The 16,415-nt window shown below is 37.9% G+C and overlaps 2 protein-coding genes across 2 annotated transcripts; both read right to left on the bottom strand.

The window, feature by feature from the left end:
• Positions 1–1,981: 1,981 nt before the first annotated feature.
• LOC130436628 (mucin-17-like) lies at positions 1,982–9,489 on the bottom strand. The gene is made up of 30 exons (XM_056767459.1): positions 9,344–9,489; positions 9,107–9,228; positions 8,957–9,018; positions 8,681–8,781; positions 8,513–8,576; positions 8,256–8,407; positions 8,019–8,140; positions 7,869–7,930; positions 7,593–7,693; positions 7,425–7,488; positions 7,168–7,319; positions 6,931–7,052; positions 6,781–6,842; positions 6,505–6,605; positions 6,337–6,400; positions 6,080–6,231; positions 5,843–5,964; positions 5,693–5,754; positions 5,417–5,517; positions 5,249–5,312; positions 4,992–5,143; positions 4,754–4,875; positions 4,610–4,668; positions 4,093–4,193; positions 3,871–3,922; positions 3,609–3,781; positions 3,229–3,350; positions 3,075–3,133; positions 2,678–2,918; positions 1,982–2,545 (listed from the first exon to the last, which is right to left on the bottom strand). The coding sequence occupies exons 4-30, from the start codon at positions 8,763–8,765 to the stop codon at positions 2,450–2,452; spliced, it is 2,829 nt and encodes a 942-aa protein (XP_056623437.1). The 5' UTR covers positions 8,766–8,781; positions 8,957–9,018; positions 9,107–9,228; positions 9,344–9,489; the 3' UTR covers positions 1,982–2,449.
• A 2,728-nt stretch (positions 9,490–12,217) lies between these two features.
• On the bottom strand, positions 12,218–14,933 carry LOC130436623 (uncharacterized; the record flags this gene model as incomplete). Its single annotated transcript, XM_056767448.1, has 11 exons — positions 12,218–12,283; positions 12,372–12,493; positions 12,609–12,760; positions 12,866–12,929; positions 13,034–13,134; positions 13,310–13,371; positions 13,460–13,581; positions 13,697–13,848; positions 14,399–14,460; positions 14,549–14,670; positions 14,786–14,933. Coding segments are annotated over 11 exons (1,173 nt in total), but the record flags the coding sequence as incomplete, so codon positions are not given.
• Between the last annotated feature and the right edge of the window lie 1,482 nt (positions 14,934–16,415).

Below are 16,415 nucleotides of genomic sequence, written 5' to 3'. Positions count from 1 at the left end.
ATGACTTCAGAGATCCTTCATATAAAATGATTCTTTTTTTTTGTGATTGAGCTTCTCTCTGATAGGCTACTGGTAGGGATTTGCACCCAAATATAAAGTTCATTACAACTTGCAGTGCATGTGTGTCAGAATGTCTTGGGCAGGCGGCTTGAAGAGCAGAAGTTTGATGACAGCAAGACCGCAAAACAGCTTCTGACTCTACAAAGTTAAAGGCAAGCTGGCAGATTGTGTGGTATCAAAATTTGACCGTCAGTCAGGTCTTGTAGCCACACACAAAAAAACTACAAAAAAGATGACAGACAGACATTTCACAAGTTTGTGCAGTTTAATATTAAATATTTTCATTATCTTTTTATCTCATTGCCTGTGCCAACAGTTTCTTTGCCATAGTTACATTGAGAGTGTAAGATGACTTATAATTGTCGGCAGTTCTGAAGTTCCCTTTTATGATGGCAGCCAGGGGCGATTCTAGGATTTTCATTTTAGGAGGGCTCAGCCCCCAATGAGGGTATGATTAAAAAAATATTATTTGACTATTGGGGTAGGGTTGTATACTACTAGCCTTATTGCTATTCACTATTTCATTGTATCCCCTGTATTCCATATATGGTAGGAGTACTGACTGAGCCATATACAACACTGTAAACAAACTTTGAAACATTTAGATGTGAGAAGACTTCCTGATTCATTATTTACTGTACAAACACAAGTAGACTACACACGTTTAATTAAAAGTATCAACATGAATTATCAATTTGCCACTTCTATAAATCAATTACCTAAAATAAAACACAAATCCCTTTACTCTACTCTTACTCTTATGTACCATGATACACTAATGATTTATTATTACTTAATACAAAAAAATCTATTTATTAAAACAAAACAAAATAACTCCACATGATGTTTCTCTCTCTCTGCCATTTGTTGCTTTCAGACGATGATCAGTGTATTTAACAATTTCTGTGCATGATGGCAACATAATGTAATGCCGAGATACACCTTAATATGTTTTAAATGTTAAAAAGTAAATTAAAAAATAAATCATGATTGTTTTCTAAAGTATGTTTGCATGGGTGTTAATCGCTTCATTTTTGTTGGAAGAAAAACAACTATCACACTGTGATAAGGGCTGAAGTGAACGCAGCGAAAACGCACAGGAATTGGATGAGAAACCGAATCGTGTATTGGTCCAGTAACATTATGTAAACTGCAATTACAATAACTGCACCGATGCAGATGTCATATCATAGCAATCTATCAATAAATGCACACTCACACCTTGTACTCTCTGATGTTCGCTCCGCTCGGCGCCCCTGCGGATTGAATAACGCGCTGAATCCATGCAGACTTAGATCAGGGGAGGAGCCGAAACTTGATGCATCGTGCAGCTGTTTCAAAGTAGTTTTTAAAGGGGAACTGAAGCAATCACAAATTAATTAATGTAATAATTTTTAGGGGGGCTGGGCAGATGTTTAGGGGGGCTAAAGCTCCCCTGAAAAGGGTCTAGTGACGCCCCTGATGGCAGCAATGGCTGCTCACTGTTCTGGGTGTGTGTTCACGGTGTGTGTGTTACTCACTGCTGTGTGTGTGTGTGTGTGTGCACTTGGATGGGTTAATTGCAGAGGACAAATTCAGAGTGGAACACTATACTTGGCCTCACATCACATCACATGATTTGTTGTTTTGTGTGTGACGTGTGTGTGTGTGTGTGTGTAATCATGTGTTTTTGTACAAGATTTTTATTAATGACACTGCCTGTATTATGGGTTATTTATCTGTATAATAGCTGTAGAAAGCTATTAATTAATATTCCCATTATTGAGATTTCACTCACTATCTCCCCTTATCTTTACTTTAGTCATCAATGACTGATAATTTGTACTTTTTCTGGCAAATTGCTTCAATATAACATAAACAACAGTAAACTTCACATTCAAATTACATTAAGAAACAAAATGATGCAAACACAATCTTTTATGTTGTTACATCCAGTATTTTTATTGAAGTTATAAATAGTTTAAACATGCTATGTCTTTTAATTGCATATGAAGAATATTTGTACACATTTTCTTCATAAGGTGAATAAAACTTTAAACGACAAAAGTTGTCCTTTTAAATTAAATATTAATTTGAAACAAATTATTTTTTAAGAGAATATACATTTGGCAGAGTATAAATAAATACAAATAAATATTTGTCCATTCTATACTACAAAGAAAGTCTGAAAACAGGTCACAGTATATGGCTCTTTTATGGCGATCCTGTACGTCCAGCAAATAAATATTCAATACAGGCACATTCAAATAAATAAGTCATAAAGCAAGCTTAGTTTGTTCATTATAATAAATTGAAAAACATAAAAATAGCTAATTTCCAGTTTTCATCAATATCTTTCAGATTTTTTACATAATGTCCATTCTTGATTCTTCTCAATATTTCAGATTTTTTAGAAGAGGCTGTGTCGTGTTGTATACTGCACATTGTATGACTGTCTCCTGTGCCAGCGTCGCCTTATTCGAGCACAGCAGCCACATAGCATACACTAAAGAAAGAAAGTGAGTGAAATGATAAATCATAAACTGTTGATTAAATTAAAGCGAAACACATCCCCTGCTATACTCAATTTTTATCAACAACATTTTCAACATTTTGTCGTCAGCCATCTAATACTTACACATAGAAGAATCCAGCAAGGTACAAGCATAATGGCTATAGCACAGGGTACAATTATAGCCACGACCCACGCTGCACTAGTGCTGTTGTTCACTAAAGTGGGGTAAAAGGTGGTTGCAGGTGCAGGAGTGGTAATGACTCCATTGATTTTGAGAAGTTCTTCAAGGAACTGGCTGGGTGCACCGATGTCACCTTCTCTGAAAACGTACTGCACATCAGCTCGAATCACGGTTGAATTACCCCTGTTTGAAGATTGAAATATGTAAGATAAGATAAATGACTAAACAGGACTTTACGCCCTTATCGTCACAAGCTACATGTTCTTAAACTTACCCACTAAAAAAGCAAAGATCCTAAGATACTTGCTTGATAAAAAGTAAACAGTAGTCAGGACTTACTCAAATCTGGCTGGGAACTTGAATGTAGCTGCTTTGGGGTCATTTAGGATCTTGCTCAGCTGAAATGTAAGTACAGGTATATTAATATGTATAGGCTATTCCGATTTTGAAAGATTTCAGGGCAAACAGTAAATGATCAGTCTGTCATACTTACCAATTCATTTATTTTGTCTTGTACAATTTCGTGGGTGTCGTTCCTGAATTCAAATTTTTCAGACATAGATACATTGCCGATTTCAAATCCAAAGGTTAAGGTATATTGATTCTCAGTAATTCCTTGAAACATAAACATAACAATATTTAGTGATGTGTTGTTTCACATGATTGTTAAACAAAGTCAAGCAAAATGTCATTTAAGTTATCGGTTCATTAAAATTCTTTTGAATTTTCTCTTAAAGATCACTAAAGGTATACAAGGGATCTTTACACTGATCTGTATGCATGGTTTAATTAATTTGCGTTCAAAAGTTATAGTACAAGAAGCAGGCTAAAATTGTATAAAACAGTTAAGTCTTAAAGGGAATGAAAACTTACTCTTATAGGTGATGTTCATAAAGCTGACAGGATCTTTCAGTGTTTGGACATCTCGTCTGGTTCTCAGTTTTGCATCTAGAAGACTGTTTGCTATCTGTAGAACACTGTTCTCATTTGGAGCAGGGCCCAGTGTGAAAAACACCAGTTCAATGTAAATGATTGCAGTTCCAAGGCTGTAAAAATGGTAAAAAACAGAAATTTTAAACACAAAAAATGAAAGCAACTGCCTTTGATCTGACTGAACTTGAATAATTGGTCTTACACAATAGGTGGTAGAGTTGTGCTTGCTGTCAGAGTGTTGATAGTTGTTAAGCCTGGAACATTATAAAATGATATCGGATTACGGGTAATTAACGGAGGAGAATCATGCTTTCAATTTAAGAGTTTGTGTTTCTTAAGCAAGTTTTCATGTGACAAGATTCGGATGATACATAAATGTAGTCTCTTTCAGGATATTCAAGATTTTGGAATTCTCTAGACATACCAATAGGTAACTGAAGCAGATTTAGGAAGCTGACTGGTCGTATGGCATCTGCATCTTGGAAGGTGTAATCCATATTGCCATGAATTTGGTCTGATGTGCTCCTGTAGAAACAACAGACAAGATATTTGTAAATGCATCACTGTACATATGTGAAACAGTTTTTATTCAAACTTTTTGGGGTGGTTTCCTGGTCAGGGCTTGAGACTAGTCCCAGATTAATTAAAATGTTAGAGATGTTTTGATCAAAAACTATAAAATAAATCAGTGTGATTGTTGTTTCAAGGTGGACACAAGTAATGTTTTTTTGCAAGGTATGCTTTTATAAAACAATGTAAATATCCTATTTTAAAGAAGACTTAGTCCTGGTTTAAACTAATCCATGTCTGGGAAACCGCCCATTGGGCTATTAACCTTTCAATGGACTTTTATGTGGGTTGTTTCAATATCCCAAAATGTCTTTTACATGAGGGAAATCCAAGAAATAATATAATTTAGAGACATAAGTCAAATTTCTTACTTCAAATCAGAGAACTTGGGTTGAAAAATATTGGTAGGCTCATTCAGAAGAGTGTTCAGCTGTTAACGAGAATGAAATCATTCATCAATGCCAGGGAAGATTTTCAGACATAGTTATTTGAATGGATGGTTTGAGAGCACTTACTGCTTTGTTGACAATATTTTGCACTTCATTGAAAGTGTCATTTCTAGATTCTGGGTCCTTTGGCATGCTGATGTTACTCAGGGTGAATGTAAAGATGACTGCATAAGATGTGTCCGAGATATCTGTTTGGAAAGATATATTTAATTTAGATTGTGCCACAGATTGACATTCACCACTGGTCCACACCTTTGTATCATGATGTTAAAATAGCTTTTGATTTGAAAATGCTGCCACTCACTTTCATAGGTGAAATTCACCACTTTCACGGTTTCGTTGAGTTGTGATTCTCTGGAGTTCCTGAGAGTGGTGATGGCACTGAGCACCAGATCTTTACTGGGGACTGGAGATGAGTTGAACACCAGTCTGGTTGTCACCACTGCTGAACCAGATCTGCCAAAAATATTACTTGCATTAAATACAGACCAGGGCTTGGAAGGAGAATACTAACTATATTTGAATGATCTTGACTTCTGATAATAATACTCAATGCCTTACACTTGATTTAGAGATGTCACAGGGAACATGCTTGTTGTCAGAGGAGACACTGTAGTGGTTGATCCTGCAGTTAAAGTAAGTTGGGAATAATACCATTACATTTATTTTGATGAAACAAGTTTCTTGTCAAGATATTCAGGCATCTGATGATCAACAAAAATGACATACCAATTGGTAACCGAAGTAGATTTAGGAAGCTGACTGGTTGTATGGCATCTCCATCTTGGAAGGTGTAATTTACCATGCCATTAATTTGGTCTGATGTGCTCCTGTAAGAAGAAAAGACAAGATGATGCTTCACATTACATGAAACAGTTTTCTGGAAATGGTAGGCACATGCACTTATGGAGTTGGGTGGTTTCAATTTCATTAAATGTTTTGTTGCTTGCAAGAGAACATAATAAATAATTGTATTTCAGGGACTGAAGTCAAATGTCATCTTACGTGAAGTCTGAGGTCTTGGGTTGAAGAACAGCATTGATAGGCTCATTCAGCAGAGTGTTCAGCTGTTAGTGAGAATAAAATCATTCATCAATGCCAGGGAAGATTTTCATTGGATATAATTTTTTGATTGGATGAATCGAGAATGCTTACCGCATTATTTGTAATATTCTGTACGTGACTGAACGTGTTGTTTCTGAGTTCTGGGTTCACTGGAATGCTGATGTTACTCAGAGCAAATGTAATGACAAGCGCATAGGAGGTGTCCGAGATTTCTGTTTGGAAGATATATTTCGTTTAGATTGTGCCACAGATTGACATTCACCACTGGTCCACACCTTTGTATCATGATGTAGAAATAGCTTTTGATTTGAAAATGCTGCCACTCACTTTCATAGGTGAAATTCACCACTTTCACTGTTTCGTTGAGTTGTGATTCTCTGGAGTTCCTGAGAGTGGTGATGGCACTGAGCACCAGATTTTCACTGGGGACCGGAGATGAGTTGAACACCAGTCTGGTTGTCACCACTGCTGAACCAGATCTGCCAAAGATATTACTTGCATTAAATACAGACCAGGGCTTGGGAGGAGAATACTAACTATAATTGAATGATCTTGACTTCTGATAATAATACTGAATGCCTTACACTTGATTTAGAGATGTCACAGGGAACATGCTTGTTGTCAGAGGAGACACTGTAGTGGTTGATCCTGCAGTTAAAGTAAGTTGGGAACAATACCATTACATTTATTATGATGAAACAAGTTTCTTGTCAAGATATTCAGGCATCTGGTGATCAACAAAAATGACATACCAATTGGTAACCGAAGTAGATTTAGGAAGCTGACTGGTTGTATAGCATCTCCATCTTGGAAGGTGTAATTTACCATGCCATTCATTTGGTCTGATGTGCTCCTGTAAGAAGAAAAGACAAGATGATGCTTCACGTTACATGAAACAGTTTTCTGGAAATGGTAGGCACATGCACTTATGGAGTTGGGTGGTTTCAATTTCATTAAATGTTTTGTTGCTTGCAAGAGAACATAATAAATAATTGTATTTCAGGGACTGAAGTCAAATGTCATCTTACGTGAAGTCTGAGGTCTTGGGTTGAAGAACAGCACTGGTAGGCTCATTCAGAAGAGTGTTCAGCTATTAGTGAGAATAAAATCATTCATCAATGCCAGGGAAGATTTTCATTGGATATAATTTTTTGATTGGATGAATCGAGAATGCTTACCGCATTATTTGCAATATTCTGTACATGACTGAACGTGTTGTTTCTGAGTTCTGGGTTCACTGGAATGCTGATGTTACTCAGAGCAAATGTAATGACAAGCGCATAGGAGGTGTCCGAGATTTCTGTTTGGAAGATATATTTCGTTTAGATTGTGCCACAGATTGACATTCACCATTGGTGCACACCTTTGTATCATGATGTAGAAATAACTTTTGAATTGAAAATGCTGCCACTCACTTTCATAGGTGAAATTCACCACTTTCACTGTTTCGTTGAGTTGTGATTCTCTGGAGTTCCTGAGAGTGGTGATGGCACTGAGCACCAGATCTTTACTGGGGACTGGAGATGAGTTGAACACCAGTCTGGTTGTCACCACTGCTGAACCAGATCTGCCAAAGATATTACTTGCATTAAATACAGACCAGGGCTTGGGAGGAGAATACTAACTATAATTGAATGATCTTGACTTCTGATAATAATACTGAATGCCTTACACTTGATTTAGAGATGTCACAGGGAACATGCTTGTTGTCAGAGGAGACACTGTAGTGGTTGATCCTGCAGTTAAAGTAAGTTGGGAACAATACCATTACATTTATTATGATGAAACAAGTTTCTTGTCAAGATATTCAGGCATCTGGTGATCAACAAAAATGACATACCAATTGGTAACCGAAGTAGATTTAGGAAGCTGACTGGTTGTATAGCATCTCCATCTTGGAAGGTGTAATTTACCATGCCATTCATTTGGTCTGATGTGCTCCTGTAAGAAGAAAAGACAAGATGATGCTTCACGTTACATGAAACAGTTTTCTGGAAATGGTAGGCACATGCACTTATGGAGTTGGGTGGTTTCAATTTCATTAAATGTTTTGTTGCTTGCAAGAGAACATAATAAATAATTGTATTTCAGGGACTGAAGTCAAATGTCATCTTACGTGAAGTCTGAGGTCTTGGGTTGAAGAACAGCACTGGTAGGCTCATTCAGAAGAGTGTTCAGCTATTAGTGAGAATAAAATCATTCATCAATGCCAGGGAAGATTTTCATTGGATATAATTTTTTGATTGGATGAATCGAGAATGCTTACCGCATTATTTGCAATATTCTGTACATGACTGAACGTGTTGTTTCTGAGTTCTGGGTTCACTGGAATGCTGATGTTACTCAGAGCAAATGTAATGACAAGCGCATAGGAGGTTTCCGAGATTTCTGTTTGGAAGATATATTTCGTTTAGATTGTGCCACAGATTGACATTCACCATTGGTGCACACCTTTGTATCATGATGTAGAAATAACTTTTGAATTGAAAATGCTGCCACTCACTTTCATAGGTGAAATTCACCACTTTCACTGTTTCGTTGAGTTGTGATTCTCTGGAGTTCCTGAGAGTGGTGATGGCACTGAGCACCAGATCTTTACTGGGGACTGGAGATGAGTTGAACACCAGTCTGGTTGTCACCACTGCTGAACCAGATCTGCCAAAAATATTACTTGCATTAAATACAGACCAGGGCTTGGAAGGAGAATACTAACTATATTTGAATGATCTTGACTTCTGATAATAATACTGAATGCCTTACACTTGATTTAGAGATGTCACAGGGAACATGCTTGTTGTCAGAGGAGACACTGTAGTGGTTGATCCTGCAGTAAAAGTAAGTTGGGAATAATACCATTACATTTATTTTGATGAAACAAGTTTCTTGTCAAGATATTCAGGCATCTGGTGATCAACAAAAATGACATACCAATTGGTAACCGAAGTAGATTTAGGAAGCTGACTGGTTGTATGGCATCTCCATCTTGGAAGGTGTAATTTACCATGCCATTCATTTGGTCTGATGTGCTCCTGTAAGAAGAAAAGACAAGATGATGCTTCACGTTACATGAAACAGTTTTCTGGAAATGGTAGGCACATGCACTTATGGAGTTGGGTGGTTTCAATTTCATGAAATGTTTTGTTGCTTGCAAGAGAACATAATGAATAATTGTATTTCAGGGACGGAAGTCAAATGTCATCTTACGTGAAGTCTGAGGTCTTGGGTTCAAGAACAGCACTGGTAGGCTCATTCAGAAGAGTGTTCAGCTGTTAGTGAGAATAAAATCATTCATCAATGCCAGGGAAGATTTTCATTGGATATAATTTTTTGATTGGATGAATAGAGAATGCTTACCGCATTATTTGCAATATTCTGTACATGACTGAACGTGTTGTTTCTGAGTTCTGGGTTCACTGGAATGCTGATGTTACTCAGAGCAAATGTAATGACAAGCGCATAGGAGGTGTCCGAGATTTCTGTTTGGAAGATATATTTGCTTTAGATTGTGCCACAGATTGACATTCACCATTGGTGCACACCTTTGTATCATGATGTAGAAATAACTTTTGAATTGAAAATGCTGCCACTCACTTTCATAGGTGAAATTCACCACTTTCACTGTTTCGTTGAGTTGTGATTCTCTGGAGTTCCTGAGAGTGGTGATGGCACTGAGCACCAGATCTTCACTGGGGGCTGGAGATGAGTTGAACACCAGTCTGGTTGTCACCACTGCTGAACCAGATCTGCCAAAGATATTACTTGCATTAAATACAGACCGGGGCTTGGGAGGAGAATACTAACTATATTTGAATGATCTTGACTTCTGATAATAATACTCAATGCCTTACACTTGATTTAGAGATGTCACAGGGAACATGCTTGTTGTCACAGGAGACACTGTAGTGGTTGATCCTGCAGTTAAAGTAAGTTGGGAATAATACCATTACATTTATTTTGATGAAACAAGTTTCTTGTCAAGATATTCAGGCATCTGGTGATCAACAAAAATGACATACCAATTGGTAACCGAAGTAGATTTAGGAAGCTGACTGGTTGTATGGCATCTCCATCTTGGAAGGTGTAATTTACCATGCCATTCATTTGGTCTGATTTGCTCCTGTAAGAAGAAAAGACAAGATGATGCTTCACGTTACATGAAACAGTTTTCTGGAAATGGTAGGCACATGCACTTATGGAGTTGGGTGGTTTCAATTTCATAAAATGTTTTGTTGCTTACAAGAGAACATAATGAATAATTGTATTTCAGGGACGGAAGTCAAATGTCATCTTACGTGAAGTCTGAGGTCTTGGGTTGAAGAACAGCACTGGTAGGCTCATTCAGAAGAGTGTTCAGCTGTTAGTGAGAATAAAATCATTCATCAATGCCAGGGAAGATTTTCATTGGATATAATTTTTTGATTGGATGAATAGAGAATGCTTACCGCATTATTTGCAATATTCTGTACATGACTGAACGTGTTGTTTCTGAGTTCTGGGTTCACTGGAATGCTGATGTTACTCAGAGCAAATGTAATGACAAGCGCATAGGAGGTGTCCGAGATTTCTGTTTGGAAGATATATTTCGTTTAGATTGTGCCACAGATTGACATTCACCATTGGTGCACACCTTTGTATCATGATGTAGAAATAACTTTTGAATTGAAAATGCTGCCACTCACTTTCATAGGTGAAATTCACCACTTTCACTGTTTCGTTGAGTTGTGATTCTCTGGAGTTCCTGAGAGTGGTGATGGCACTGAGCACCAGATCTTCACTGGGGGCTGGAGATGAGTTGAACACCAGTCTGGTTGTCACCACTGCTGAACCAGATCTGCCAAAGATATTATTTGCATTAAATACAGACCGGGGCTTGGGAGGAGAATACTAACTATATTTGAATGATCTTGACTTCTCATAATAATACTCAATGCCTTACACTTGATTTAGAGATGTCACAGGGAACATGCTTGTTGTCACAGGAGACACTGTAGTGGTTGATCCTGCAGTTAAAGTAAGTTGGGAATAATACCATTACATTTATTTTGATGAAACAAGTTTCTTGTCAAGATATTCAGGCATCTGGTGATCAACAAAAATGACATACCAATTGGTAACCAAAGTAGATTTAGGAAGCTGACTGGTTGTATGGCATCTCCATCTTGGAAGGTGTAATTTACCATGCCATTCATTTGGTCTGATGTGCTCCTGTAAGAAGAAAAGACAAGATGATGCTTCACTTTACATGAAACAGTTTTCTGGAAATGGTAGGCACATGCACTTATGGAGTTGGGTGGTTTCAATTTTATAAAATGTTTTGTTGCTTGCAAGAGAACATAATGAATAATTGTATTTCAGGGACTGAAGTCAAATGTCATCTTACGTGAAGTCTGAGGTCTTGGGTTGAAGAACAGCACTGGTAGGCTCATTCAGAAGAGTGTTCAGCTGTTAGTGAGAATAAAATCATTCATCAATGCCAGGGAAGATTTTCATTGGATATAATTTTTTGATTGGATGAATCGAGAATGCTTACCGCATTATTTGTAATATTCTGTACGTGACTGAACGTGTTGTTTCTGAGTTCTGGGTTCACTGGAATGCTGATGTTACTCAGAGCAAATGTAATGACAAGCGCATAGGAGGTGTCCGAGATTTCTGTTTGGAAAGATATATTTCGTTTAGATTGTGCCACAGATTGACATTCACCACTTTTCCACACCTTTGTATCATGATGTTAAAATAGCTTTTGAATTGAAAATGCTGCCACTCACTTTCATAGGTGAAATTCACCACTTTCACTGTTTCGTTGAGTTGTGATTCTCTGGAGTTCCTGAGAGTGGTGATGGCACTGAGCACCAGATCTTCACTGGGGGCTGGAGATGAGTTGAACACCAGTCTGGTTGTCACCACTGCTGAACCAGATCTGCCAAAGATATTACTTGCATTAAATACAGACCAGGGCTTGGGAGGAGAATACTAACTATATTTGAATGATCTTGACTACTCATAATAATACTCAATGCCTTACACTTGATTTAGAGATGTCACAGGGAACATGCTTGTTGTCACAGGAGACACTGTAGTGGTTGATCCTGCAGTTAAAGTAAGTTGGGAATAATACCATTACATTTATTTTGATGAAACAAGTTTCTTGTCAAGATATTCAGGCATCTGGTGATCAACAAAAATGACATACCAATTGGTAACCGAAGTAGATTTAGGAAGCTGACTGGTTGTATGGCATCTCCATCTTGGAAGGTGTAATTTACCATGCCATTCATTTGGTCTGATGTGCTCCTGTAAGAAGAAAAGACAAGATGATGCTTCACGTTACATGAAACAGTTTTCTGGAAATGGTAGGCACATGCACTTATGGAGTTGGGTGGTTTCAATTTCATGAAATGTTTTGTTGCTTGCAAGAGAACATAATGAATAATTGTATTTCAGGGACGGAAGTCAAATGTCATCTTACGTGAAGTCTGAGGTCTTGGGTTGAAGAACAGCACTGGTAGGCTCATTCAGAAGAGTGTTCAGCTGTTAGTGAGAATAAAATCATTCATCAATGCCAGGGAAGATTTTCATTGGATATAATTTTTTGATTGGATGAATCGAGAATGCTTACCGCATTATTTGCAATATTCTGTACATGACTGAACGTGTTGTTTCTGAGTTCTGGGTTCACTGGAATGCTGATGTTACTCAGAGCAAATGTAATGACAAGCGCATAGGAGGTGTCCGAGATTTCTGTTTGGAAGATATATTTCGTTTAGATTGTGCCACAGATTGACATTGACCACTGGTGCACACCTTTGTATCATGATGTTAAAATAGCTTTTGAATTGAAATTGCTGCCACTCACTTTCATAGGTGAAATTCACCACTTTCACTGTTTCGTTGAGTTGTGATTCTCTGGAGTTCCTGAGAGTGGTGATGGCACTGAGCACCAGATCTTCACTGGGGACTGGAGATGAGTTGAACACCAGTCTGCTTGTCACCACTGCTGAACCAGATCTGCCAAAGATATTACTTGCATTAAATACAGACCAGGGCTTGGGAGGAGAATACTAACTATATTTGAATGATCTTGACTTCTCATAATAATACTCAATGCCTTACACTTGATTTAGAGATGTCACAGGGAACATGCTTGTTGTCACAGGAGACACTGTAGTGGTTGATCCTGCAGTTAAAGTAAGTTGGGAATAATACCATTACAATTATTTTGATGAAACAAGTTTCTTGTCAAGATATTCAGGCATCTGGTGATCAACAAAAATGACATACCAATTGGTAACCGAAGTAGATTTAGGAAGCTGACTGGTTGTATGGCATCTCCATCTTGGAAGGTGTAATTTACCATGCCATTCATTTGGTCTGATGTGCTCCTATAAGAAAAAAAGACTAGATGATGCTTCACGTTACATGAAACAGTTTTCTGGAAATGGTAGGCACATGCACTTATGGAGTTGGGTGGTTTCAATTTTATAAAATGTTTTGTTGCTTGCAAGAGAACATAATGAATAATTGTATTTCAGGGACGGAAGTCAAATGTCATCTTACGTGAAGTCTGAGGTCTTGGGTTGAAGAACAGCACTGGTAGGCTCATTCAGAAGAGTGTTCAGCTGTTAGTGAGAATAAAATCATTCATCAATGCCAGGGAAGATTTTCATTGGATATAATTTTTTGATTGGATGAATCGAGAATGCTTACCGCATTATTTGCAATATTCTGTACATGACTGAACGTGTTGTTTCTGAGTTCTGGGTTCACTGGAATGCTGATGTTACTCAGAGCAAATGTAATGACAAGCGCATAGGAGGTGTCCGAGATTTCTTTTTGGAAGATATATTTCGTTTAGATTGTGCCACAGATTGACATTCACCATTGGTGCACACCCTTGTATCATGATGTAGAAATAACTTTTGAATTGAAAATGCTGCCACTCACTTTCATAGGTGAAATTCACCACTTTCACTGTTTCGTTGAGTTGTGATTCTCTGGAGTTCCTGAGAGTGGTGATGGCACTGAGCACCAGATCTTCACTGGGGGCTGGAGATGAGTTGAACACCAGTCTGGTTGTCACCACTGCTGAACCAGATCTGCCAAAGATATTACTTGCATTAAATACAGACCAGGGCTTGGGAGGAGAATACTATCTATATTTGAATGATCTTGACTTCTCATAATAATACTCAATGCCTTACACTTGATTTAGAGATGTCACAGGGAACATGCTTGTTGTCACAGGAGACACTGTAGTGGTTGATCCTGCAGTTAAAGTAAGTTGGGAATAATACCATTACATTTATTTTGATGAAACAAGTTTCTTGTCAAGATATTCAGGCATCTGGTGATCAACAAAAATGACATACCAATTGGTAACCGAAGTAGATTTAGGAAGCTGACTGGTTGTATGGCATCTCCATCTTGGAAGGTGTAATTTACCATGCCATTCATTTGGTCTGATGTGCTCCTATAAGAAAAAAATACAAGATGATGCTTCACGTTACATGAAACAGTTTTCTGGAAATGGTAGGCACATGCACTTATGGAGTTGGGTGGTTTCAATTTCATGACAATTTTTTGTTGCTTGCAAGAGAACATAATGAATAATTGTATTTCAGGGACGGAAGTCAAATGTCATCTTACGTGAAGTCTGAGGTCTTGGGTTGAAGAACAGCACTGGTAGGCTCATTCAGAAGAGTGTTCAGCTGTTAGTGAGAATAAAATCATTCATCAATGCCAGGGAAGATTTTCATTGGATATAATTTTTTGATTGGATGAATCGAGAATGCTTACCGCATTATTTGCAATATTCTGTACATGACTGAACGTGTTGTTTCTGAGTTCTGGGTTCACTGGAATGCTGATGTTACTCAGAGCAAATGTAATGACAAGCGCATAGGAGGTGTCCGAGATTTCTGTTTGGAAGATATATTTCGTTTAGATTGTGCCACAGATTGACATTCACCATTGGTGCACACCTTTGTATCATGATGTAGAAATAACTTTTGAATTGAAAATGCTGCCACTCACTTTCATAGGTGAAATTCACCACTTTCACTGTTTCGTTGAGTTGTGATTCTCTGGAGTTCCTGAGAGTGGTGATGGCACTGAGCACCAGATCTTCACTGGGGGCTGGAGATGAGTTGAACACCAGTCTGGTTGTCACCACTGCTGAACCAGATCTGCCAAAGATATTACTTGCATTAAATACAGATCAGGGCTTGGGAGGAGAATACTAACTATATTTGAATGATCTTGACTTCTCATAATAATACTCAATGCCTTACACTTGATTTAGAGATGTCACAGGGAACATGCTTGTTGTCACAGGAGACACTGTAGTGGTTGATCCTGCAGTTAAAGTAAGTTGGGAATAATACCATTACATTTATTTTGATGAAACAAGTTTCTTGTCAAGATATTCAGGCATCTGGTGATCAACAAAAATGACATACCAATTGGTAACCGAAGTAGATTTAGGAAGCTGACTGGTTGTATGGCATCTCCATCTTGGAAGGTGTAATTTACCATGCCATTCATTTGGTCTGATGTGCTCCTGTAAGAAGAAAAGACAAGATGATGCTTCACGTTACATGAAACAGTTTTCTGGAAATGGTAGGCACATGCACTTATGGAGTTGGGTGGTTTCAATTTCATTAAATGTTGTGTTGCTTGCAAGAGAACATAATGAATAATTGTATTTCAGGGACGGAAGTCAAATGTCATCTTACGTGAAGTCTGAGGTCTTGGGTTGAAGAACAGCACTGGTAGGCTCATTCAGAAGAGTGTTCAGCTGTTAGTGAGAATAAAATTATTCATCAATGCCAGGGAAGATTTCATTGGATATAATTTTTTGATTGGATGAATCGAGAATGCTTACCGCATTATTTGCAATATTCTGTACATGACTGAACGTGTTGTTTCTGAGTTCTGGGTTCACTGGAATGCTGATGTTACTCAGAGCAAATGTAATGACAAGCGCATAGGAGGTGTCCGAGATTTCTGTTTGGAAAGATATATTCCGTTTAGATTGTGCCACAGATTGAGATTCACCACTGGTGCACACCCTTGTATCATGATGTAAAAATGGCTTTTTAATTGAAAATGCTGCCACTCACTTTCATAGGTGAAATTCACCACTTTCACTGTTTCGTTGAGTTGTGATTCTCTGGAGTTTCTGAGAGTGGTGATGGCACTGAGCACCAGATCTTCACTGGGGACTGGAGATGAGTTGAACACCAGTCTGGTTGTCACCACTGCTGAACCAGATCTGCCACAGATATTATTTGCATTAAATACAGACCAGGGCTTGGGAGGAGAATACTAACTATATTTGAATGATCTTGACTTCTGATAATAATACTGAATGCCTTACACTTGATTTAGAGATGTCACAGGGAACATGCTTGTTGTCACAGGAGACACTGTAGTGGTTGATCCTGCAGTTAAAGTAAGTTGGGAATAATACCATTACATTTATTTTGATGAAACAAGTTTCTTGTCAAGATATTCAGGCATCTGGTGATCAACAAAAATGACATACCAATTGGTAACCGAAGTAGATTTAGGAAGCTGACTGGTTGTATGGCATCTCCATCTTGGAAGGTGTAATTTACCATGCCATTCATTTGGTCTGATGTGCTCCTGTAAGAAGAAAAGA

Source organism: Triplophysa dalaica, chromosome 2, assembly GCF_015846415.1.
Source record: "Triplophysa dalaica isolate WHDGS20190420 chromosome 2, ASM1584641v1, whole genome shotgun sequence".
Lineage (NCBI taxonomy): Eukaryota > Metazoa > Chordata > Actinopteri > Cypriniformes > Nemacheilidae > Triplophysa > Triplophysa dalaica.
The sequence above is the reverse complement of the archived record's forward strand: the minus strand, read 5'-3'. Positions and strand labels throughout refer to the sequence as shown.

Bases quoted from the DNA above. Each gene is read 5' to 3' on its own strand.
- LOC130436628 (XM_056767459.1), bottom strand. From the start codon at position 8,765: ATGAATGGCATGGTAAATTACACCTTCCAAGATGGAGATGCCATACAA. The intron at 8,577-8,680 runs GTATGTCATTTT...CTTTTACTGCAG, and splicing joins TCTACTTCGGTTACCAATTG to GATCAACCACTACAGTGTCT. The intron at 5,755-5,842 runs GTAAGCATTCTC...TCTCACTAACAG, and splicing joins AGAATATTACAAATAATGCG to CTGAACACTCTGCTGAATGA.